The sequence below is a fragment of the Anser cygnoides genome, chromosome 1, assembly GCF_040182565.1.
Source record: "Anser cygnoides isolate HZ-2024a breed goose chromosome 1, Taihu_goose_T2T_genome, whole genome shotgun sequence".
Lineage (NCBI taxonomy): Eukaryota > Metazoa > Chordata > Aves > Anseriformes > Anatidae > Anser > Anser cygnoides.
In genome coordinates this window covers 64,515,992-64,541,907 of record NC_089873.1, presented here as the reverse complement: position 1 = coordinate 64,541,907, position 25,916 = coordinate 64,515,992, and the positions used below count along the sequence as shown (strand labels likewise).

General features: G+C 46.9%; 1 protein-coding gene and 1 long non-coding RNA gene across 3 annotated transcripts in view; both read right to left on the bottom strand.

The window, feature by feature from the left end:
• Nucleotides 1-13,753, bottom strand: part of DENND5B (DENN domain containing 5B) — a 110,286-nt gene extending 96,533 nt beyond the window's left edge. The window contains exon 1 of one of the 2 annotated variants that reach the window (XM_066998487.1): nt 13,538-13,753. In XM_066998487.1, coding sequence (XP_066854588.1) covers nt 13,538-13,649 — 112 coding nt within the window. In that variant the 5' untranslated portion in view covers nt 13,650-13,753. The remainder of the gene's footprint in view (nt 1-13,537) is intronic. The other variant, XM_066998494.1, reaches the window with a different exon arrangement.
• A 696-nt stretch (nt 13,754-14,449) lies between these two features.
• LOC106030965 (uncharacterized) lies at nt 14,450-25,432 on the bottom strand. Its single transcript, XR_001204042.3, has 3 exons — nt 24,105-25,432; nt 22,508-22,603; nt 14,450-17,652 (listed from the first exon to the last, which is right to left on the bottom strand). It is a non-coding gene; the product is annotated as an uncharacterized lncRNA (long non-coding RNA).
• Between the last annotated feature and the right edge of the window lie 484 nt (nt 25,433-25,916).

Here is a 25,916-nt window from a genome sequence, read left to right as displayed (position 1 = left end):
ATGACGCCGAAATTCAAAGTGCTGAGATCAAACGCATGAAGCTGATGCTCATTACAGCTAAATTATGTCATCTATCTGAGAGCTCAAGCTTATTATTTAAGACAATACAACAGTCATATTAATCACAGCCATTGTGCATTGCTTGGAAGACACCTAGAAAGCTAAAGAATGCAACCGAGATTTATTATCCTACGGTGCCAGAGCTAATGACACGGTTTTCTCCTCGGTATCTTTCTGCTTGTGGTTTGCCACCTGTTTGCACCAGAGGACCCGAAACGAAGATGTGCTGGCCCTGGAGACTGGTGCTCGCGCTGTGACTGCTCCAGCAGAACACCAGCGAGCCGCGAGGAGGGGCCGCTTCGGGGGCAGCTGGCGGGCAGATTATTCATGTAAAGCTCCTATTTTTCTTCTCAGGTTTTAAATTTGCAGTTCCTTTTCGTGTTTTATGTGGAGAAAAGGTACGCCACCGAGCCTCTGCGTGAGCATAAACGACTCGCTGTGCCCTTCCTAAAGATAGTGTGAAGATGCGTGCCATGACCAACACAACGATGCGTTTGAGCAGTCTGTCTGCTGGCAGCATTCTTCTGAGTTTGCATTTTCTTCTATAAATATTTAACATACAAGAACTGTTCATGTTACCCACTTTGCCCGAAGTGTTTTGACAGCCATGCTCACCCCATGACAATGATGCTCTATTTAACACTGCAGCTGCAGACAGGAGGATTTGGTTTCGGTTTTATGCAATATTGTGAAATCCATGACCTCGTCCAAAATAAACCAGACAATACATTTTTAAGGAGTAGAATTTAAATGTGTAGGAAGGACATTTATCAGTAAGCCACTACAAAAAAAGCAAAACAAATTTAAGTCGTGACTGCAGGAGTTTGCTTAAATCCATCTAGAATCCTCTTTTTATTAAACATATTTAGGAAATGAAAGTAATTTTTTCCAGGGCTGATTGTCTCCAAGTAGCCTCCTGATAGGGTTTCTCTAAAGGCTGGGATAATGTTCAAACTTTCTGGACCACAAATTACTGTTGACCCTCAGAAACCTCTGCGTGCTTAAGCTACCAAGCGCTTAACTGAACCCACAAAAAAAAGCCAAACACTCGGCAGACCACTTGTCTCCCTGAGGGAGGTTTGGCCACACCATCTCTCAGAGAAACTGAGACTCAGCACAGTCTAGCAGCGAGTTACCAAGAGTCAGCCTCTCACAGCTGATGAGGTTCACAAAGTTTTTCAGATGGAGAAAGTTCAGGGCAACAAAACCTAAAGACTTAAACAGCCCAGTCAGTCAACACCACACAGAACAGTTCTGCTGCTATGAGTGATGTGGAGATGTGTTTTAAGGTGCTCACTTTAGCATGGAATCATTTAAGTGATTACTTAGAAAAAATATATGAAGGTAATATAAGAAAGAAACCGAGTCGGCCATGTTTATCCTTTCCACATGGACACCACCAGTGCGACCCCGGCCTGCTCTGCCAGAGCCCCCCCAGCTATTTCCTCACCCTGCTAACAGGAGGCTCGGTGATTAGGTATTTTCAGGAGACACGTAACAGGCCCAAGCTATGGCTTTCAAACCAAGTCCCTCTGCCAGCCCCGGCTCCGCAGCAACCCAGAGGTACCCTCAGCTGCCGGCACTCGCCTATTAAAAGCCTGCTGAAAGCATGGAGCGGTGCCACTTTGGGATGAGCAGGTTAATCAAGCGTGGCCTGCCAGCCTCCCGCCGCACTGCAGAGCAGCGCTACGTCCTTTCAGGCCGTTTCAGTGGCCGGCCTCAGCTGAATACGGCCATTTAGTTCAAAGACAACTCATAAACGCGGAGCGATTAGCCATACATCTTGCAGTGCCTTTTACTGGAGTTACTCACTCAAAACTTGATGTACTTAATGCAGTTTTATGACCCCTTACACATCACTAAGAATTCAGATCTTGGTTGTTAACAATATTATCAGAAGGGTCGCAATAGCTTTTTAAAGCAACAACAAAGCGTAAGGAAGAGCTGGTTTGTTTTTAAATGTGGGAAGGAGGAAGATTAGGAATTTAAATAAATAAAAAAAAAAGCACAGAGCCCTCTTCCCCAGCACTTTCTGCTTCTGTATCTCCCATTCACTGCATTTTGCAAAATCTGCTTTTGCATAGACACATTTCTTGGATGCAGTATCACCAACAGAGCCAAGTACCTACAACTTTTCATTGAATTTGAGGAAGGCCTCAGACCCAGCAGACAACCACCCTCGCACTGACATTTGTTGGCAAACTTAGCTTTGCTCCCACTGCCCATTATCACATTGTAGGCGCTGTGTTTCTCCCCTAACGAACACCCCTCATGCGGGACTGAGAGGGAAAGACCAAGGAAGACGGCATTAAACACAGCAGCGTGGTTTCACAGATCTGGGTGAAGGCACTAGGTGTACGCCAGGGCAGAAATTTGGGTCCTCTTGCCGTTAGCTCCTTTTGTCCACACCAGCCCATTAGCTTATCTTGCTCCTGCTTCCCTCTGCATACCTTGAGCGGCCCTAGGCCCCAGGCCAGCAGATGGGCAGGGGGCAACACACGCACCCTGTGCTCGGGGCCCAGCTATGTGGCTGCCATTAGCCCACCAGGGTGCCCATGGGCATGCCTCTCCTGTCGTCTTGGGAAGTGCTGCTGCTCGTCCTGCAGCCTCTATGTTACCGGGAGGTTGATAAGTTAATAAATTCTGTGGAAACTTAAAAGAAAATCAGAAATCTCCCTATCACTTCGATTTTACCTCTGACAAAGTTAAAATGTGGGTTCAGCAGCTGGTAGATAAGGATACAGATTTCTTTGGGGCTTTGTGGTTTCTTTATTATTATTATTTTAAAGAAAAAAAAACAGGCTAGTGTGATCACATTATCAATCACACAAGCCTTAGTTTTGAGTGTGAGACTACCACAACATCATCAACACAGATGGTCTGCTGCTGAGTGTAAACTTTCCTTTTCAGCTATTCAGTACACTGCAGGCAAGTGCTAGGACAGAAGTCATTGTCATGAAGTGCTGACAAAATATTAGCCGATGACTGAAACCCAAGATGGGTTTTGAATTGCAAATAGTTTTCAGATCTAAAATGCTATCAAATACAACAGATCTTGGGCACTCCACTGCAGCAGTTGCTGCGAGCAATTAATTCTCAGCTCTAGACAAGACCTGAATTTGTGCCTTTTCTCCCCAGCACCTGGACAGATGCCTTACAACACTAGCACAGACCTGCAGGCAAGGAGCATGAATGCATCCCGGCCACAAGACAAGACGTTTATTCATTCTTATTCCTGCTGAAAGCACAGGAGCTGAACTAACAGGGGCCCTGAGCCCCGGGTCACAGCCAGGGCAGGCGCGCCAGGGACCTCGGCTCTTCCTCACCTGCTGGCCGGGACAAAGCACGGCCGAGGGATCTGCGCTCATTAAGGCAGGGTTTTCATGGGAAGTTCAGCAAGCATTAAGCTAGAGGGTTTTTTTGTTGGCTTTTTTTTTTTTAAGCAGTGTGTTAGACTGAGCTCTTTCTTTCCCCTCCCAACTCCCAACCCTGCAGGCAGCTCCAAGAAGAAAGGAAACAAAGACACAGGCATAGGAACTACAGAAGTTATTAACCAGAACGGCTATTGTTAAAGTTAACATCTCGCACCACTGTTCATTTCCCTTTCTCTAAGCATGACATAAGACGACAGCTACAGCTGCCTCACCCTATGCAGATGTTCATATTCATACAGGAAAAAATGCTTGCTTAATGGCATTCCTTACACTGGGATTCTTTATTTCTTAGTCATTCCTCAATTTAAGATAGCAACATTAGACCACATATCCCTGCTTGAATTAAGACAGTCAAACAACATCTGTTATCACGCTTGCTAAAGCCAGAAAGAGTCAACATATTTGCAAATGCTAGTAAGACAAGCCTATCCCAAGTAGCATCATCTTGGGAAAAGGCTAAACACGTGATCCATCTGTGCTGAAGAGCTGCTATGTTGATTTCCAGAGAAAATATTCTCCCTTGGCAGATTCATAACAGTAGTCATTAGAGACAAAGGTTGACAACCTGCAAAGGGGTGCACTGAAGATGCTTTAATACCATTCTTCCGAGCTTTGACGTTCTTGAAGTGTTTACAAGGCAAAATGTACAGGAGAATGCACCATTCAAAGCTCTGCAACAAGGCATACATCTGTGATCAGTAGTTTTACAAAGAACCTGACAGCTCTTAAGCATTGTAAGTCATGACCTGGCATCTCATATTCATTTATTACACAAAGGTGGTGGTTTTCTTTTTTCTTTCTTTTTTTTTTGTTGTTGTTGTTAACAGAATATGAGGATTCTGCCCCAAATACTCAGTGCAGTGTACCTATAAATTATTACACTGGAAGAATAAACCAAATGAGAATGCACAACATCCACATGACAAAAGGTCCCATCTGAGAACCTGTGACACGGCCCTCTTGCTCTCCTACACCAGACAGAATCACAGCTGTGACAAAGTCTATGTTAGCAGAGCTGTTGTTTTGTTTTTCAGCATAAAATTATTCTCAATTTCAAATTCACGTCAGAGTATTGCTTAGCATAAAGCAAACAAGAATATCAAGTGGGAATACTGATGGAAAAACAGTACTGTGTGAATAACTAACTAATCAACAAATCCTCCCCTCCTTCAATGAAAAGCCAAATATTTACTCAATTGTATATTGCACTCTTTACTCAAATACTTCATAGTTTGAATTAAAAGTAAATAAATAAAACCTTTCTCTTTTCTCTTTCCAGAACGTCTCACGGGAGGGCAGAGGGCGCAGGAGGTATTCACACCATTGGAACAGATTCCTCTCAGCAGCAGCCTGGACACAAAGCCAGGGAGGTGGGCTCCTGCACCAGGGCTGGGGCATCAGCCTCCAGGGCAGCGAGAACCTGGCCTCCGGATCCTGCCAGGCATCTCCCACCAGCATAAGCAATACATATTTGGACCGTGGCATCGTCCTCCTCTCCCAGCAGGCTCCAGCCATATCCAGGACACCAGTCAGTCAAAAGCAGGCTGCTCAGCCCATTTGATGACTGTTTCACTGAAAAATTACAAGTTAAGTGAGCGCTTGCTCTCATCATTTCATTACAAACAGCTCTGCCCTCTTGTCTTTCAGTCACAAGGCATCAGAAGCACATTTTACACCTGGGCAGCCCAATGTAAGAAGCATCTAGTGACACTTGCTTGTACCTCGTAACTATAGTTACTGCTAACATCGGTAACATTGCACTGCATGCCTATCACTTTGCAAATGAAGATAGCTGTGCATAGAAATGAGCATATATATAGAAGCTAAAGAAAAAAATGCAAATTTATACAAACAATTTCAACCATCCATGAAAAGCTGCAGCCACTACACACCCACAACAGTTGAGCTTTTTATTTTATTTTTTTTTAATCCTGTCATTGTTTACACAGAACGGTATTCCAGATTAAGCCCCCTCACCCTTCCACATGTCAGTCTTTAACATGACAAGAGAATACCAAGGAGGGGGTGGAAAGAGGATTCTGGCCTTCATGCTGTGCAACCTACCACTCACACAGCTTCAAAGCCCCGTTTGACTCCATTTGATATACAGCTTGTTTAAACAACAACAAAAAATCGCTACCAGCTCCCAGAATTATTGCAATTTGATGAATAATATTACTGTAAAGCAAAGCCAAGTTCATGCTCCGAGAAGGGAGAACAAGCTCATTCTCCAAACGTGACGTTGCCCCTGAACACAAAACAAGAATTGATGATGGTTTTGTATGTAATTTAAGTTTATTCTCCACTCAGAAAAAGTTTTCGATGCAGATCCACCAAACCCAGACATACCTCCCTCCAGTATTCTGTTCTGCCAAGAGTTAATTCTTGCACTGTCACTCAAAGCAGGCCACGGACATCTAGCAAAACCCTTCAGCCTACTCTACGGAGCATACATATTACCAAGGTAATTTCCATTTCACTCTTTAAGCATCTGTTTTGATGTTTTGAAGTTATTTTTAATGGATTTGGTTGCTCTGTGGAGAAATGAGGAAGAAGCAAAACCCCACACCCTGAAGGAGCATGGCTTCACGCTTCCAGCCAGACACGTTCATCAAGGCTAGGATACCCCAACTAAAAAGCTCTCAGATTAGATACAATGATCAGACAGCTGAGCAAAACTATCTTCGACTCCAAACACGGAGCATAAATTAAGCTGTTTATATTTTTATACTGGTAATGTAACAGAAGCTTCTTCCAGGCATCCCAATATCTGACACCTCAGCAGTCTGAGGCACATTAGTCATCTCCCAAGTATGTCTTATTGTGATGACCCATCGCCATTTCTTCCCTAATTATTTCTGAGATTATCTATATGGCTAATGTGACTATGAAGACCTACTGTTTCCTGAACAAATTTGTTTTTCTTCAATGTAACTTTTCCTACCATAAGCATTTTTGCTGTTCTCTGGTCAAGAGGTAGATAATGAAGGGGGAGAAGGCAGGAAGGAGTAGGAATTGAATGCTATTAACACCCACAAGCTTTATTTATTTTAACTGCTACTGTTCTCCATGCACAGGAGATCTGGCTGAACAAGCTACTTATAATCACCTTTCCACATATCTAAGTGGTCATACGTGACCACAAATAGCAAGAAGCACCATAGCATTAACTGGATCAAAGTGCACACGGTGCTTATTTGTTCTTTTGTTCACATTTCTCCTTCACTCCAGTGCTCATTGCACCAGATCAGCAGCTGCAGCAGGCAGCAGCGTGCCAGCTGTGCATCCAGCATCACCTGCAAGAGCCGCACGTTTGCCAGCAAGCTCCAGGGACTAGCTGGCATTCAGGACAGCTTGATTAGTCCATGACAAACAGGTGAAAAATGGCAGGCAAGAGAGCTGCGACATCCTCACGTTACTGGCTTGCAAGCACCACCACGCTTCCCGATGCCGGTTGTTCTGGAGGCGTTTCTGCGGCGAGCTCTGCGCCTGCACAGCAGAGGCCTGGGCACAATGTCAGAGCGCTGGCACGGCTCCTGCAGCACTGGCGTGTCGCTGGCGAGGACAGAAAGGCTTCTCGGGCAAACAGCTGAGCAAAGAAATCAATACTACAGTCACGCACTGCCCGTAGCAGTTCTGGCATATGCCCTGTCCCTGCTCCAGCAGGCCTCGCCGTCAGAGCAGCGGATGTCACTTTCCTCAGGTGCCACCACCCTCGGGCACTGTGAGGAGCACCATGGCGGTGGACGTTGACCCAGGAGCCTCTCTGCTGTCAAGAGGCACATCCACCTCCTGCACAGGCTCCAAAACACCATCTCTCCCCACACCCCACCAACACCCAACCGCGCTGAGGCCCTGCTAGGCCCAGCAGGGCGCTGGCACCCTCGCCTTTCCACACTCTTCTCCTGGGGAATCTTCTCCTGGGGCAGGTCCTGGGCTCTGCCAGCCCCAGGGACACTGGCCCTCACCAAGTGGCACCCTAAAGAGCTGCCAGGCTGGGGATGGGCAACCCCAAGCACGATACAGACTGGATTCAGGCCGTTCCTGTAAAGGACGGCAGCTCAAACACTGCACCTGCAAGCACTTTGGTTGCACTGCGGTTTACACTATGTGAAGGGAAAAGGCTCCATGCCGCCATATTACCAGACCTGTTACTACAGTTTTCACTTAGCACAAAAAAAACACCCTCACTTACAGTGGCATACCTTCTACCGTGCTACTGCAGCAGCCCCTGGCAGTGAAAAGCCTTCTGAGAGTATGAGAGGGCTTAGTTGAAGTGGAAATTAAAACAGCAGCTTATCGGGCAAGGGAAGAACATGAAATTCTTTTTGGTTTAGCATTAGTGAATCAGTGCTATCGATACAGATACAGATATTTTTCCAAACCAATCAATTGGTTGGCTCCTTATTTTCAATGGAATACAATATAAAAACTCAAAGAAAGCAAATGTATAACAGAACGGTTACACTATGGGGAGAGAAGCATTTAAATCCAGTATCTCTATGGCATATATTAAGATAGAAAATGAAGACTTTATTACTAAAGCACATTAAAACATCACAGCCGTTAGCAATTCCACCAATGGTCCGTTATCCAACAAAACAAGAGAGTCACTCCTTGTTGAAGGTTATTGTAACTGGCAGTGATGCTTGTCAATAATATCGGCAACTCTTTATAAGGACACTGTTTCCTTTGGCTGCAGAAATTATCCTACAGAAGCTAAGTCTCCATTGTATAATTCAGAAATCTATAGAAATCAATATGTGGTGTTACAACGGAATTCTGTTTTTCCCCAGTAGCAAAAAATCCATGTTTAAGAACAAGCCATTACAGCAGTTGTCCATGCCACCACCTCTGAAGACGTAGAAGAGAGCAGAAACATTACTTTCATTTCTGAGCTGAGCCAAGGCTGCGTGGCAGCTGAGATTATCTCCACCCTCCCTTTAGCTAGAACAACAACAGTTTTCTTATGCAGATCAAAATCAAAATATTTGATTTTACTTTAACAAAATACTAACACAACTTAGTTTTCTATCAAACAGGTTTCCTAAATGTATACCCTGTGTTTCCTCATTTATTCTGACAAATTACCAAAAAAAGTTAGTTTGATAAGCCAGCTACTCCATCCAGTTCCTCATCCACAAAAGTTTCATATTCCAGCCACAAACCCAGAAGATCTAGTACTGCATTTGAGCAACTCCTCTTAATGAAGGGGGGTGGGAGGAACATTAGATTTCCATGACATCCACAAGCCCTGTAACGATCATAAATCCTAAGCAACCTACTACAACTGCTTCTGAGGTGCACATTAAGGTATGTTTAGTTGTACATGAGCCATCTTTTCCTCTACTGGTACTAGTCTTATCCATATCCAGGTTACTTAACCGGGACAACCCCCCCCCCATGCATGTTTTGCATCACTCTGGACTTTACTTAAAAAATGAAAAGCAAAACTCCCGTAGCCTATTTTTCATTTGTCACAACTGAGTAAGTCATGAACAGGAACTGCAACTGTTTAGACATTCCTCGGTCAAGGGAAATTTATTAGTGTATTTCCCATAAACTAGGAAAATACCCAATCACTTATTTTGAGAAAGGTCACATACACGAGAAGTTGCATCGCTGTAGCAACGCCACTACCTTTTCCCCTTCGAAGCGTGGCACTCCGCTGTGACCTGGCACAAAGGAAGTCAGATGGAGAGTCGCGCGAGCTGCAGTCAGGCTGCGCACCGCAGGAGCATGCAGGTGCCAAGCGCACACAAGAAATAAAAAGGCTTTTGCCTTTCTAAAAATAAGAGCCTGCTAGACAAGAAGCACAGTTAGCCAGACTGCAAGGCACACTGTTTGTTTTTCATCATTATGAGCTCAGATAATGTTTCACTGATGGAGGAAATTAATTATCAACGTCTGGATATTTATAGCACGAGGCAGAAGTATTGTTTATTTTCCCCAAGACACTCGACTTGCCCCGTTAGCAGGGCCAGTGAGCCCTCCCAGCAACTGCATGGCTGGTCACTGCAAGAAAATAAATAGCTGATCTTAAAAGCAGTGAAGCTCCCTACAGCTTTAAAGTATAAATTGAACCGGGATGCTAAGACACTGAATCCAAAACCAGACAATGCAAAATATGTTGCTAGACAAGATACAATAACTTGAAATTCTCCTGATTATAAAATATTACTTCAATACCATGCTTGGGGTTTACGCATGGGAAAAGCTATAAAAGATTTCGTTTTACACAGCAAGAGGGCTACTACAACTTCAGCAATATTCACATTCCTAAACACAGAAGATGTCATCCAACACAACCCTTCCTACACTGGCCTACTACACCCTCACCTTTAACCACATCTTCTCTCCCTCCAAACTGCTCCATTAGCTTCCATTCCATAGCACCCTCTGCAGAGCTCAGACTTGTTCCTCTAACTGGGAACAAAATACCCACCTGTAATTCCCTCTCTGCTTTCTTCCAGAACCCCATATTATTTCCCTCACTAAAAGACATCCCATTGTCTTTAACTGACTCTCATGTAATCTGGATTTTTTCTCTACGTTACAGTATTTAGAATTTATATGCGACTCTTTAACAAGGTACTACAAAGTTTAATATGTTATCAAAGCAAAACGTAATGGTGGCTACAGGCAGAAAAATCTTATGCCTTGCACACATGCTTAAATTTCATATAATATGACAAACTATATAATAGAAACAGTTTAATAAACTGTTTTTCTTTTAATAAACTGCTTTTCTTTGAGACAACATAAAATATTTACTATAACGTGTTTGTTTAAGCACGTGCAATTCAAACACTGGTCTCAAGATGACTTTACCTGGAGTAGGAGGTATGAAGATGAAAGTAAACTGAAACATATTTTCCATCAGCCCTAAACACGAGAGAGAAACTTCCTTCATCCTATTTTAGTGGAGCTCAACAGGAAGCACAAACTAATGCTGAAATTTTCATGCTTTTCAAGATATTTCATGTCAAATAAACTGCTTTTCTTTCCCAACCTCTCCAAAAATTAAGTGCCAAGAAATCCTTAGGTAGTTTCCTTTCTTCCCTCAAGTCCCTAGATTTTTTTCGTCCATCCTTGACCGAGAGCTTTGTGCTAGTGCCACAAGTGTTTTACAGCATTATAACCCATGCGCTACTTTGCTGCATGCCTGGATATAATACCAAGTCGAGCAATAGGTGGACAGCTTTCAAATGAACTGACCTAAAAACCAAAATGAAGTCACTTGAAAAGTCAGCTGTGGAGTAGCTTCCTATATTAAAAAAGAAAACAAACTATACCGCAAAATAATACACATGCAAAAGTGAGAAAAAAATCTAAGCAAAATGAATCATTTGCATGGTGGAAAATTCTCATCTACCAAATGTATATTAAGCACTCAGCATCTGCAGGAGCAACTATAAAGCAAGTCACTCTTCCCTAAAAGCATGTAGAGACCCTGTCAACCTTTAAAACCTTGAATGTACTTCATTTTGTGATTAAACACAGCAACCCTACAAAAAGAATTCAAAAGCCTCACAAGGGCAGTTATTTGTGCTGCCTCCAAGAGAGACATCGAACATTTTGCTTCATGCCTGACGCATAAATCTACAGATGTGTTTCTACCATTTTTTAACCACAAAGTCTTTGTGCGGTGGGAGAATTTGGGTTTAAGTCATCAGGCAAGGAAAGCCTTCCTGTGCACCTCAAGCTGCCCCCAGCACAGGCCAGGCAGCTCCAGCTGACATCAGGGCTGCCTCACCCGCAGCTACTCCGCGCCTCTGCTGATCACCAGCCAGTCCATCTGGAAACCAAAAACCCCGCAAGGATTTTGTAAGTTCTGCTTCTCCGTTCGCAGAACAGGCCCCAGGGCCTCCGTCTCGTCTCGCTCCTCTGCTCAGTGCTCAGGTCTGGCGCGGCTCGATGTGCTCGAGCTTTATTCCAGCAAGGTGCTTTGTGTACTGCGGCTGCTAAGGGACTTGCACGTTTAGAGATAAGCAGGTTCTTAATTACTTTTTTGCTAAATTAGGGATGATCTGCGTGACGGCTTAAGCGATGGCAGCTCTTCACCAAAGGCATGACATACCTCAACAATCTCTTTAAACACAAGGCTAGCAAGATGGAAAGCTATCACAGCTATGTAATTCAATACCAAGATAACAGGCTCGTTTCTTTCCAGAAAGCATTGTAAAAGCATTTTTAGAAAGAAATAGCCTCATTTGTGGGTGTCCTGTGACACAACAGCCTTTCTGTTCCTCTAGCATCTTTCTCCCTACGTATTCTGATTATGATTTCAATCCTGGTAGGTCAATCTTTGAAACCTGTAACAGGCAGATGAGATCTTGCAGGTGCCTGCCTATGGTGGCATTAATACTCCCCAAGGTTTAACAGAAATGTTTTCTCAGCTGCATCTAAAACCAGAGTTAATTTTTCCATGGCTGCATTATATTTGCGGCTCACAGCACTGCCTGTTCTTCTCCGACATTTCCAACTGCTGAGCTCCCAGCTGATAGCAGAAAGCTGTTGTCACGAGTCCCTAAAAATATAACACTGCTCAGTGGTAATACGAAGTCCCACCATTGTTCCTGTTACTGGAACATACCTCTACCGTATCCCAACCCTCCTAAGTATTGAAGATGTCTCCCAAATTGGCATTACCCAAAAGTTTTTGCATGCTTCAACCATATCTTTAGCTTTAAAATCTGATACGCCTTGCTGGAAGTTTGGCTAAACCTCCTAAATTGCCATAGAAGACACAGAGCCACGACACTGTATGAACTCACAGTGTTCATCTGCCCTTGAACAGCACTCCCCAAGAGCACACGGGTTCACCCTACTGTGAAACGGAGCAGAAATAAGCAAAGGACAGGTTTTAAAAGTACAGGTAGTCATCAGGGAAGGCACAGCCTGCTAGCCAACACTGCTTTAAAAATAGTCTCTTTTCAGAACAAAGAGTTAGAGATGACTCAAAATTTAAGTTCCTGAAACCCCAATAGGTCATGTTATGCAAATCCAACCCTGCGTGCCATCAGCTGGGAGAAGGCTCATGAGCCAGGAGATCTCCATTAAGAGCAATAAAGCCAAACTGTGGTCGCGGTCACTAGTTCATGTCAAAAACCAGAGTTTACAGAGCACTTGGCTGAGGCTTCAACTACGAGACCCCCACTCTCTCAAATGTGTGCTCCACGCAAAGACCATGGGGAATGCCACCGGCACCCTGCCCCAAGGCACAGCTCTGTGGAAGTCGGGTGCCCTGATCCGCCCCCCTTTTCCAGCCCACAGACAGATGAACTTCAACCAGGGCGCGCTGATGGGCGACGCAGATGGCGACTCCTGCTCTTACACAACCGGGAGGCGCCGTGCTCCTGACGCAGCTCAGCGCACACCTCACCGGGACCCTCGGGCGGGCAGCGGTGCCCGCAGGGGCAGCTGCGGCGTGCTCGGCCCCCTGTGCCCCCCGTACCCACATCGTGGGCATGAATCCCAGCAAAGCCCAACTCCCGGCTCAAAGAGGAAGCGTTTAGCATCCAAGCAATGAAATCCCATTACTGCGCTTCTAGTCAATCTGATTTTACCTGTAAAAACTGACTTAAGCTTTTCCTTCTAACCACAGTGACGTCTGGGGAGGGATGCCGCCTTCTCCCCGCAAAACCTGCCCAAATCCAGTTACGAGAAATGAATATTTGAGAAAATGAGTTAGCATCGCCACAAGCCCATAGCGACAATTTTCCTTCTTGGATCTGTTACGTCTTCGGGGGCGGAGGGGGGAAGGACGGCTGCAAGCAGGCTATTTTTGAATAGATAACCACAAAACGCGAAGAAAAAAATAAAAGGGCAAAAAAAGACGCGATCCCATTAATGTATTCAGTCCTCCCCAGACCCCCCCCCCAGCCCGAAGACGCCGTCTCCCGGCCGCGCTGCGGAGCGGGGCCCCCCCGGCAGCCGCCCCCCGAGCCGCCGCCGCTCCCTCGGGGCGGTGCCGGCGGGGGGGAGCGGACATTTCGCAGCGGCAGCCCCCCGACCCCCCGACCCCCGGAGCCCCCCCTCACCTGCCAGCTCGTCGGGCTCCAGCCCGCTCTCCGCGTCGATGCCGCAGAGCACGAAGTAGTGGGCGAAGCGGCAGGGCGCCGCGCCGGGCCCGGGGGCGCCGCTCCCGCTCATCCCACCGGCGCTGCTGGCGGCGGCGGCGGCGGCTCCGTGTCGGTGCGGCAGCGCTCACGGAGCGCCGCCCCCCGTCCCCGTCCCCGTCCCCGTCCCCGTCCCCGTCCCCGTCCCCGTCCCCGCGCAGGCCGCGGCGGGCGGGCACCGAGCGGCCCCGGCCCCGCCGTCAGCTGAGGGGGGCGGGAGGAGCGGGCGGGAGGCGCCGCGCTGCCGGACCGCCCCCGCGGGGCTTTTAAACCCTGCCGGGCCCCCCCGCTGCTCCCCGGGCCCGGCGGCGTCCCCTCGGGGAGCTTTGCGGGGGGAAGAGGGCTTTCAGCGGGCTGCACGGCGGCGAGACGGGGGAGAGGGCCCCGGGGGTCTGAGGGGGTCCTAAAGCGTCTCTTCATCGCCCGTTTGACCGGGATTTGACACCCGTTCTGCCATATCCAGGAAGAAATCCCCGTTATTTTAGCCCCGTTCCCACAAGCCCTCCGGTTATCGCCACCCCACGCCTAAGCACTAGCCGACCCGCTTTTAAAAGGGTAGGATTTCGGATCATGGAATCATTAAGGTTGGGAAACACCTCCAGGGTCGTCTGGTCCAACCATCCCCCTACCACCAACGTCACCACTAACCCGTGTCCCCAGGCACCACATCCAACCTTTCCTTGAACACCCCCAGGGACGGTGATGCCACCACCTCTTGAAGGTCCAAGCCTTCTTCTCCAAAGCCATGAAAGCCCTGCTCACACTAGATATTTCCACTACCTGCGTATTTTAAGGAGGGTGTCGCAGAATTCAATGTGCAATTTCATTCTTCCCTTAATTCACTTACTACTCCTGGTCTGAGCAGCGTGCAATCATCAGTCTCATCCCTTGCTTACTGTGGACTCTTATGATCTCCCTCAGTTACCTCTCTGCAGCATGAGCCACACACTCTGATCTATATTTGTCCTTATTCAACAAACCCCTTTGATGATGGTGTTGGTGTAGGAAATGCCCACAAAGAACTTGTTATTTCACCTGCAGCGCAGGCCATTATGCAGAGGCAGAGGGAAGAACTGCTCCTTCCCACCTGTTGGCAATCCTCAACAGCATCTCTCACTGTCTTCTTCCCTTTGAAGTAACAAGTTAGACACCCTTTCACATCTCAGCTTCCTGTCTACTGAAAGCAGACAGGGACTCAACCAATTTCCTCACTAAAATATCCAAGGAAAAAGAAGATTGGAGCCCTCTGTCACGTCACAGCCTCTGGTGGTTGCAGTGCTCAGTAAAACAAACCAGACGTTGCTAGATCCACGCAGGAGCTTGCCGGGATCCAGTTATTTTCTCGACTTTGCACTGAGAGCCAGGTTATTTTATTTAGTTTGGTTTGTTTATTAACTTGTATCTACCTGCTCAGTTGGCTGTAGGTCACAGGATAAGAGCTCAGTCTCTGACTCTCATTCAAAGCTAATTGCTCCCGTTCCTGCTGTAGGTATCTCTTTGGAGGCCTGACCGCACGGGTGTCTCCGGGAAGTCCAAGATATAAGATATTCACCAGCCTCTGTAAAAGATGTACGAGTTAGGACACCCTCTAAGAGCAACCCAACATTTAACACAACAATCCTGATCTGTTCTTGGGCAGAGGGCGGTTCTAGATGGCTTTGTTTAGCTGTCTTCTGCACAGGACAACATTTTTTGTTCAAATAGCTTAGTAGATATTTTAATCTCAAAAACCAGTGACACACATAGCATTAAACATGGGCATGAACTGCAGCATGTGAGATTACAGGTTTAAAATCCAATAAACCGGGTCCAAAAATCCACTCCTCTTCCTGGAACAGCAGTAAGGTTAAGCTCCTGCTCCTGTATATACAGCTCCCACAGACGCTCTTGCAGGAGTTTCACATGGGCAATGATGATTCCTTATAAGACGGATCTTCTGGGAACATCATCCCAACGAGGCCACCCAGCTCCTTCACAGTGCCAGCAGACTCAGCTGCACCGCATGTGCCTAGCTCTGGTACGCCACTTTATGTCCCTGGGCCTGGATTTTTCCCATCTCGACCCTTCCATCCGAGCTGCTCAGTCTTTCCCTCCAAGCCAGCCTAGCTTCAGATGCTGCGTGCCACCTCCAGGTAGCTCCCCTTCTTAACTTTCATTTTATTTTTTTTCCTTCCACCCTGGCTCTCATCTCAAGGAATTGGTAACTTTTAAGAGGTTTTAGCAATTAAAGTAAGCTTGACAGTAGTCTCTCTGGACGATATTAACATTTTAGAACTCGCCTGCACGACCTTAGTTACATTATGGCCCTCTACCTTCCTGCCCAGTGGCACTGCTCTCCTCCACTCCAGGGGGCAGACTGGACACCCGTTTACAGCTGCTTTTTTCGTTTGTCTTCTTTCACTCTTCATCTACATCAGCACAAAACAGAGGGCAACGCGTGCCAGTGTGTGGTAAGCCCCTTCCTTCTCCTGTCCAGGCATAAGCAACTGCTCACAGGGAATGGCCACTGGGGCCTTTGCCTCTGCGTGGAACAAGCCTGGCCAGCAGAGCAGGGTCAGGCTGCCTCCTTGGCTCGTAGCACCTACCCCGTGCTTTGTGCCCACCCTGTGGTCGGCTGTGCCATGGATTCTTCCCACACAGGGCGTGCAAGAGAAATGCACTGGCACCTGCGTGTAACACACCACTGCCTGATGCACCATGCCTTACGTTGTACAGCACAGGAAAGCACAGGACCCTCCAGGTCCACAATTCCCTTTCCTCTTTAATTAGATTTTTTGCACTATTTTGCCAGTCTAAGCTTTTTTGTTTGTTTTGTTTTGTTTGCTTGTTTGTTTTTTAGTCTTAATCTTCTTTTCACTATCCAAACTCATCCTGCGCAGGTCACCAGGGCCTGTCTAGAGGGGCTGCCCTGCTTCAGAGACCAGCCAAACACTTCCTCTGTACTTGCCACGCCGATTACTTACATTTCACAGCAGCCACAGGCAGGTCCACAAAAGGGCTGTTGAACTTCTTGTAGAGGGAGCGGATAACAGGGATGAGGCCCCAGAGCATCAAAATCTGTGGCGTACGTTCACCAGTCAGGCACATGCCATGGAGAAGCTTTTCTGCAGCCAGAGAAGAGGAGGTGACTGATAGGGTTGTGCTGCGAGGCACATCTGGGATGATCAGAGGTAACAGTGGGATTATGAGGATTTTTTTCCTTTCACCAGCAAAGGGAGTTGGCTCTCTGCAAGGGGCAATGGATGGGCTGGATGTCCCCTTTTCAAAGCACGCTGACAATAATACTGGGGAGATGAGGCTTGTCCCTGGGACTGCAGATTACAGAGCAGTGCCAGGGCAGAAGGGGCAGGGATACAGTAGGACTGAAGTGCAGATTGGGGTGAATGCAAAAAACTTCATAGCACAGACCTCCCACAGACCAGACCTGCCCAGGACCTTTTTACTTTAATCTGCTCTCCCATGGCAACAGCTTCGTTCCATCACCTGCTGGTTTTCCAGCAGCGTGACAGCAGGGGAGGATTTTTGTCTTGGTGGGTTTGTTCTTCCTCCTTAGGTACTTGTGTCTTCAGCTGGAGGGAATATTTCTCCCAGTATCAAGTTGTTTCAGCTTTCCTGCTCCTTAATCTCTCAGCAAGTCTTTGTTTTTCAGGATCTGTTAGTTTAAACCGGGTCAAATGCTAACAAGCGTGTCAGCCCCCCCTGCCCTTAGGATCTGCCATAAAAGATCAGACTGCAGGTCTGTCAAGTTCCTTGTCCTACTTCTGTAAGGAGTCAATGCCCATCGTTTCAGAGAGGTGGAAAAACCCTGGTATTTGAAGGCTATATCACTTCTCCTTGCTGGGACTCTAGCTTCGTATTTTATTTTCTTCGGCATTCTTCAATGAATTGAAAATCATGCTTGCTGCTGATGGATTGCTCAACTACTTAACACAGCTCTACAGCTTCCTGCATACGATCCCTTACCAGCTGCCAAGCCACATTGATTTTTCACTGAAAGCCTTTCTTATTTTCCTCTAATAGCGATGCAGTCACGAGATCTGGTAGGGTGAAAGAGAGGGAAAAAAATTAGATGAAAACAAATGTTTGCAATGCTCAGAAGAAGTTTTCTACTTTTAGCTTACTTTCATTTGAGCTGTTTGCAGCACTGTGAGCTACTTCACGAGAAGCAGAGTGCAAATAATTAGCTGAAAGGAACAGGCAGCTTATAAGAATGGACTTTAAGACTGACACTAAAACCATCCCAGGCTCAAAGCAGAGAAGAGCTCACAGCAGAAGCAGGGAGAAAAACCAACAGCAGCAGATCTTACAGGAAGGTTCATAAAGCAGTTTTGATTCTTTGAGCTTATGCAAGAAGACTGCTTAAAACCTTGGAAAGGTATTTGCTGCCTGAGGCTTTAAAACCAAACACACCAGATCACTAGCCATAAGACATAAAGCAAAGAACATTTCCTCCAGCACAATTTGTTGTTACTTAGACAGCAGATACTGCAGGCACATATTCTAATATTAAATCAAATTATAATACCATTAAAGCAAGTAGCTCGTCTTCTATACTGGCCTCATATCTATACAGATTAAGCCTGAATAAAAGCACACGGCTTTCCTCTGTCACACTGTGTAATTATTATTCATATAGCAGAATTATAGATAACAAAGGAAAAGATGACTGCTTCCCTGAATCTCTGCCACAGGATCTCTGAAGCTTCTGTGATTTACAGTTTAAAGATTTAAAATGTTTAATTCTCTATTGTAGCCAATTCCATTTTATTCATTTTATGTACATCCATCACATATGTGCCCTTTACATTGCAAAGACATCTAGACACATTCAACTCTTATCTGCTTTTAGACAGGATCCTCGGGGGAGAGGTTTCACAAGGCAACCAAAATGATTTAATAGCTGATTGCACCTTCTTTCCCCCTCCATCCCACCACTGGCCCTACATGCTTTCTTCTCAAAAAACCTGCAGTATTTTCCACCTCCTTGGCAAGCGCACCTAGCCCAATTTCAGGAAACTGATCCTACAGCACAGGCAAGGATGGGGATACATAGCCTGTCTTCATTCTTCAGGCCTGGCTTCACAGCTCAGCCCTCTGCCGAAGGGGCACCTCCTCGTCCGGGCTGGCCTGGGCTCCCCGGTTTTGGACCTCCTTTTCCTCCACATATTCTGTGCCAGAATGGTGAAAATCCGTGACTCCTGCCTGCTGTTTTGCTCCACTTCTTTGCCTTTGATTTTTGCACTGAGATTGCAAGATGCACCCCCTCCTGCCAAGCGCCTGATTAGGTGGGCTTCCCTTTTCCCCCTCACCAAGTCGGGAGCAGGCTCATGTGCAACCGCTGCAATTCGGATGATTCAGTGCCAATACCCAGAGGTCAAAGACCGCGCTTTGCTCTGTGAGGTACGCCTGCTGCTCTTTGCTCACAGAAGATGCACACGCCGAGATAAAACCCAATCAGCAAAGTACGCTGCTTACATCAATCACTAGCACGTCACGCACTGATGGAGGTGTTGTGCTGTAAGCGTCGAGCTAAAGCCCCCACGCAGCTTTCCATCCAGCTCTGACAGCATCACTCCCTCGCCGCATGACCTTGGCCAAATCCCTCGTAGCTGCTCAGAAGTGCCAGCCTCCCGGTAATCGGGTCAGCGTGCTCCCCAGCTTCAACCGCCCCCAGGAGCATGGAGCAAACGCCGCTTCTCCCCTGCCCTAACATCTGCCAGGACAAAGCCCCGTTGTTCCCCAGGGCGGCCCCGCTGGCAGATGCACCTGTGGGCAGCCCCGGCGTCGCAGCGCAGCGCCGTGCTGTGCTGGCAGATGCCGTTCCTGCAGCCCTGAGCCCAGGCGGGTGTTTGGTGTGCGGAGCAAAGCTCTCCTCTTTGTTTGGAAAGGGGCCGGGTGTTTTGGGCTGAGGGTTGCTCTCCGCTGGGGGTTTGTTTCCCCAGCTCTAAACTCTTATTCCCCTGATAACAGCGCTCCAGGACCCCAGCACGCGTTTGCTCGGGAAAGACCCGAGGAGTCTTGCCATGTAGTGTACCCATGTGAATTTCTGCCCACAGGAAGCGCTGGGAAAGCTTTCAGAGAAGACGCACTCAGGCTGTCACATGTACCTGGCTAGCATCGTGGCTTTTCCGTTATCTTTGTTTCCAGTCCCACGTCTGCTGCTATCAGGGGGAGCGTGAACCAACCGTATATTTTCATGCCCTCTTGACAAAGATCTGTTCACAAACAGCACGTAAACTCTCTGTCAAATTGCCTTTGGCCACTGTACAAATGTAATTAGAGTCTGATTTCAACCTCCCCGATTTCAATTTCCCAACTTCCCTTTGAAGCCCTATTCAGTAAGAAGTGCCAGACACCCCACATCTACGTTACAATGAATCCTAGCACACTTGAAAGCCCAAGGGCGTGCTAAAGAAATCCAAATCCACTGAATCCATAGGCAATATACAACATGAGATCAAGGACAGATGAAAAGTATTTCCTGAAATGAATATGCATTTTGAATTGTTTCACTGTTTAGCAAGGACTGCTGCTTTGCTGCGTGCTGTTACAATAAACATATCATTGGAGTGATATTGTGTTATCAGCCTAAAAGCAGTTCTTGCAAATCAAAGCACGAAAGGGTCTGTTTCAATTTCCCTGTTACAGCTTGTGTTTTTAGCAGAAATCTAAGCATTTATATCCATGGGTTCAGCCATCTCTCCACCACTCGTATTTCATGGCAGATAACAATATTTTGCCTTGAAGTACTTTACTGCTTAGGATTCTTTCTAACAATGACAGTTCTGCTGTTCTGCCTTACAACACTCATGCTTTTGCTTAGAAATACTGGAGTGCAGCCCTGAACTCACATCTAACAGCAGGAGAGAGATCAAAGCACTTTGCTTCTCCTTGAGGATCATGTTTCTGGGTGACTTCCTTGCAAACCAATAGCCACAACTTACTGAAAACCGGATCCATGCTGAGCAATTCCAGCAGTTCCTGTCAGGCACATCCTTTGCGGGTGGGAGCATTTAACACCCTCTGATGTGGCAATAGGCTCAGTGCCTCCCCGCAGGCCAAAATGCAAGAGTTAGGGGGCAATCCCAGGAGTTTTTCCCAAGCTAAACCAGGGGCACTGGCTTCCCAGTACTCAGCATTGCCCGTCAGGGGTGAGAGCAAGAGCAGCAGCAGCAGCCTTTGGTGCCAGGCACAGTCACTGTGTTGGTCACAGCAACACTGCTGCTTCCATTGGAACTGGGTGCAGCTGCTTGCACGAGACCCGACTCTCAGCTGTTACAAACAGAGCTGTGAGATCAGCCAGAGCGAGACAGGAGGCTCCCAGGCTAGGTGTGCTGTGAGGAGCCCTGGGGCTGTGACAGGAGGTAGCTGAGCAGCTCTGTGTGTAGTTGGAGAGTCCAGCCCTGCTGGGAGCCAGCCCCCAAGCCCACCCAGGCATCTCTGCACCGTCTCCTCTGCTGCCACGAAGGTATCTCATGAGACCCCCCCACCTGGAGCCCTGCATTCAGCTCTGGGCCCCCAGCACAAGGACATGAACCTGTTGGAGAGTCCAGAGGAGGCCACAAGGCTGATCGAGGGCTGGAGCACCTCTCCGGTGAAGACAGGCTGAGAGAGCTGGGGTTGTTCAGCCTGGAGAAGGGAAGGCTCCGGGGAGACCTTACAGCGGCCTTCCAGTGCCTAAAGGGGCCTGCAGGAAAGCTGGGGAGGGACTCCTGGTCAAGGAGTGGTATGACAGGACAAAGGGTAATGGCTTTAACCTAAAAGAGGGTAGGTTTAGATGAGATATTAGGAATAAATTCTTCCCTGTGAGGGTGATGAGGCACTGGCACAGGCTGCCCAGAGAAGCTGTGGCTGCCCCATCCCTGGAGGTGCTCAAGGCCAGGCTGGATGGGGCTTTGGGCAGCCTGGACTGGTGGGAGGTGTCCCAGCCCACGGCAGGGGGTGGTCTTTACGGTCCCTTCCAAACAAAGTCATTCTATTACTCTATGAAGAAAGCTGCAGCGCGTTGCTGGTGCACTGAGCTAGCCTGGAGAGGTCTGAAGCACAATGCCATTTTACGTGGGCTAATGCCGGTTTAAACTATTCTGTAAAAAACCTCCATGGATCTGGCCTGGTGTGCATTTCAAACCTGCTGATACAAAAACGTCAAGTTTCCTTTATTCTAAGAAGGGTGCAAAACACATTTTGGAGGTTATACCTGCATGACTAAGTATGGATGGGAAAGCCAGGGGAAGTAACTCTTTGTAGCGTATCACTGAAAATTGACAACAGGTCTGAATGCTGAGACCTTTTCCAATCCCTTGAGACCTTCTGATGCCTCCATGTGAATAAGTAGTAGCTCTTCTCCGCTTGGTCACGTTGAACTTAAGCTCCAACATATTCATCACGTGAGTGAGCTGGCTGGGGCTGCAGGGGAGCTATATTTCCATTCCTCTGGGCATCCCCACAGCGGGATCATTTGTTTAGACAATTTAGACACTAGTGCAAAACACCAAAGAGCAGAGGTCCTGACACAGCTTGACCCTGAGTCACAACTAAGTTGCTTCAGGAACCTGAAACTCCCCCAAAACGTCATAGCAAGCATCAACCAGAAGAGGAGGCATATTGAACGTGAACAGTTTCCTGTAGGAACTCTCTAGTGAATAAACACCTCCTGTCTTGCATCTGTCTCAGATCTCCATCATTTCCTCTGTCCCCAGATCCCTGCGAGAATCCAAATGTTTGGCAGACTACCATGTAGAAGGTGAAAGGAAGAGTTCAGCTGATGCCAGGCTCTAGCACCAGTGGGAAACGAAAACATTCTGTGTAGTTCTCTGGTACTGGGGAAATACTGAATCAGCTGGCTCCAGAGAACTGATGCAGCTCCTTGAAATCTTTATTTGTCTACCCTACCTTATCCTTGGCATCGGTTAGCATGGTCCTTAAAAATCAGACAGTCAAATGTACTTCTTCATCAGGGTTGATTTCTGGAGCATGCTGGAGCACTGCCTGGAGAAGAGAGAATGAATTAGTCATGGGTTTGAACACACTGTTGAACAGAGCCCACCTGGCAAGAAGGAGAGGTAAGCTTGGGAAACATTGGCTGCATTATGATCCAGGCTGCAGTCGTGTTCTCTTGCTCCAGATGAAACATTGGCTTAGCACTGTTGTTTGACATCTCTGGGAAAAGCTAAGGTCTGAAATCGTGAGATCTACAGATCACCCGTGGAACATTAAACATTGAGAGGATGTGAGGCAGAGCCCTGAGGAAGAGGCAGGCAGGATGGATTTTCCTGTTGCAGGAAGTCAAGAAGGATGAGGACATGGAAAACATCTTCATTTCATCCAGGCAGACTTAGACAATTACAGATTGCCTTGAGACCAGATGGAGAGGCTCCCTAGTGCATGAGCAGCCCCTCTCCACTCAGCTTTCATCTCCTTCCTTTCTCAGGGCTCTGCAGAGAAGTGCAGACTGATGTAATGGCACAGAAAAATTAAAAAATAAAAATAAAAAAGAGAGAAAAAAAACCACAGATAAATGCTGTGACAGCAGTCACAGCCATTCTTCAGCTCTATTTGCAGCCCTTCCTTCTTCCTCCAGGAGCTCTGTCCCACCATAGGCTAGTTCCAGAGATGAGATACCCTGCTCCAGCGTTGAGATACCCAACAGCTTCCAGTAGACTGCTGTAACCCTAAAGCTCTAGCCACCCAAGAGAGAGCACAGGCATCCAAAAAGCTTTTACAGGTGACCATAGTAGCATCACAGTGGTGCAAGAAGTACAACAGGGACCATTCAGTGTGTGGATGACAGAAGGGAGCTGTGAACAAACCCACTGCTAACTATCCCCCACCAGCCATTCTTTGGGAGTACTAACACAGGCAGTTATGTCACCCCAAAATGGCTCTGCCAACATCACGGTTGCTTCCTCTTAGATGCTGCCTGCGTGGAAACCTTCTTGCTGTCCAACCAGAACCACCAGCACACCTGTGTGTACACAACACAGCTCTGGACACATTCATTAACTGCAGATATGCTCGTCAGGTTCAGCTGGTTTCTGCCCAGGTTTCCAACACAGTCAGACTTCACTCAGGCTAGCTGATTATCACAATATACCCCACCTGAGTCAAGGTCTCAGTATTTCAAGGAGACTTCAGCTATTAAAAAATAGAGTTTAAGCACCCTTAAAAATATGCATCCTCCGGTTTTAATATCAAAATTAGTATCCCCACAACATGCTTACATGAGCAGTTAGCCAAATCTGGACCAGCACACAGCTGCATCAGCAAGGTACAATACTCTCTGAAGAGCAGTGAACACAAAGAAAAGCACAAACCATCTGACTCCATGTGTCTTTTGAGGCTTTGTCTATACTACATAAACGGTCCCATGCCTGGCTGTGCATGAACATGAGCAAACAACTGAGACCAATTGCACTTTAACTGTGCATGCAGGCAAAGGCAAAATTAGAGATGATGTTAGAAATTAGAGTTTTCATCTTCTTGGTCTTACCTCTGTGACTCTTGCAAGAACACCTAATCTCAGAAAGACTAAGCCTACATTAGCACGAGGGACAGATTAATGTAGCTTTTGCTTATTTCACCCCATAGAAAGCTATACCTTGCATGCTCCCCTGCCTCCATCCCATGCCAGGCTGCACCTGATACCTTTATCTTTGCCAGCTGTTGCTCATTCCTTCTCCTAACCCAATGCAGCTGGAAGGTATAGGGACAAGTAAACCTATGAAAAAAAAACCACACAATGCTTTCAGGACATACTGTATATAATGTATGATTTGTTTTGTCAGGCTAGCTATTCCTCAAATGCAAAAGATGCAGTGATTCTGAAATGAGTAGGTGTGGATTGTACCTGAAGGCACAACAGAATAATTGAATTGCCTCTCCCTTACCTAGCTAGTGCTCTCAACTTCAAATTTCCCTTAGCCACTAGCTAATGTGCCAGCTGTATTTTGATAATGACCTGTTTCTGCAGCCTCTAGCTAACCACAAATTGATCCTGATGTGCAAACCCCTTGACTGTTGATATTGAGTTGTTGGGAGGCTTTTTAGAAATCAACAGCACTCCAAATGAATCCATATTCCCTTCTGTGAATTCCCACTGAGGTCCTTCTTTTGAAGTGAACGATGGCAGTTGGCCTCGCAAGAAGAGCTCTGGAAAATGGGGCTGTAGATTCAGTTTTAAAAGGCAGGAGAGAAGGAATAAGCTGGGGTTATCAACTGGCTGCTGTGCTGCAGGTCTTTCTTCCCTTGAGCTTAACCTTTGTACCTGCAATGTCTCATGAGTCATGGGTTCCTTAACATGAAGGCAGCTCTTCTCTGTCTTCCCTTTTTCCCTGTTCTCGGACAGTTCCATTTGTTTTTGCTGTTAATTGGTTCAGACAAGATTTCCCCAGGGTCTCAGGCGGTTTTATCATCAGCCAGTAATCCACTAATTCCCTTGGACACACAGGAGTCCCTTTTGTGTTATTCTACAACTGCCTCTTTGAAAGAGTTGCGCTCCTCCACCATCTATCAGATCAATGTTTTGTTGTGATTAAAGTTGTCCTTGTCCTCAGAGCAAATTCCAGCATAGTTACGTTAGCTGGCTGCAAACTACATCATGCATTTGATCAGCAGAAATTCTCAAGATGCTACTATCTAAACTAAAGCAAAAAGCCTTAGGAAATGAAACTTTTTTTTTTTTTTTTCTCACAGGGATAGGTGGTGATCCCTTCCTGACATAATCAGCACGAGCACGTCCTGAAAGTCTAAGTGGTTTACCCAGACTTCTGCAAGAGGGCTGGCAGCTACCATTGGTATCAGAGCCTTTTAATGTCATGCTTGGAGTCTGTAAGGGTTTTTTGAACTGCCTCAGTGGGGTGCTGCTCTGTATTAGAGAGCAGTGACCTCACTGCGGTTCAAATAGCTGCTGAGCGATACCATGTACTGGGAGTTCAGAAAAACTAGGCCTGAGAAGTTACTTGTTAAAACGCCTGGAGAGTGAAGATCAAAGTGAAAAGGCTTTCCTGTGAGGTTTCTCTGAGAACCTTCTAAGAGCATCAGCAGTATTTTGCAAGTCTCTTCTCAGCCATAAAACAAAATGTACAAGGCAGAGGTGTATTATGTGATAAAGTCATTATCACAGCTTAATAAGGCATCCTGAGCTGATGTTGATAGTGATTCTTCTATTACAGTACTGAGCTCTTTATTCCTAGCGTAGTGGTGAGTGCCTACAGGGCACAAGGACCTGTCCTGAATTGCATGTTTTCTGCACAGCTTTGGGTATCACAAGTGCCTTCAGCGTCTCCCTCCCTGGGGCGGACCA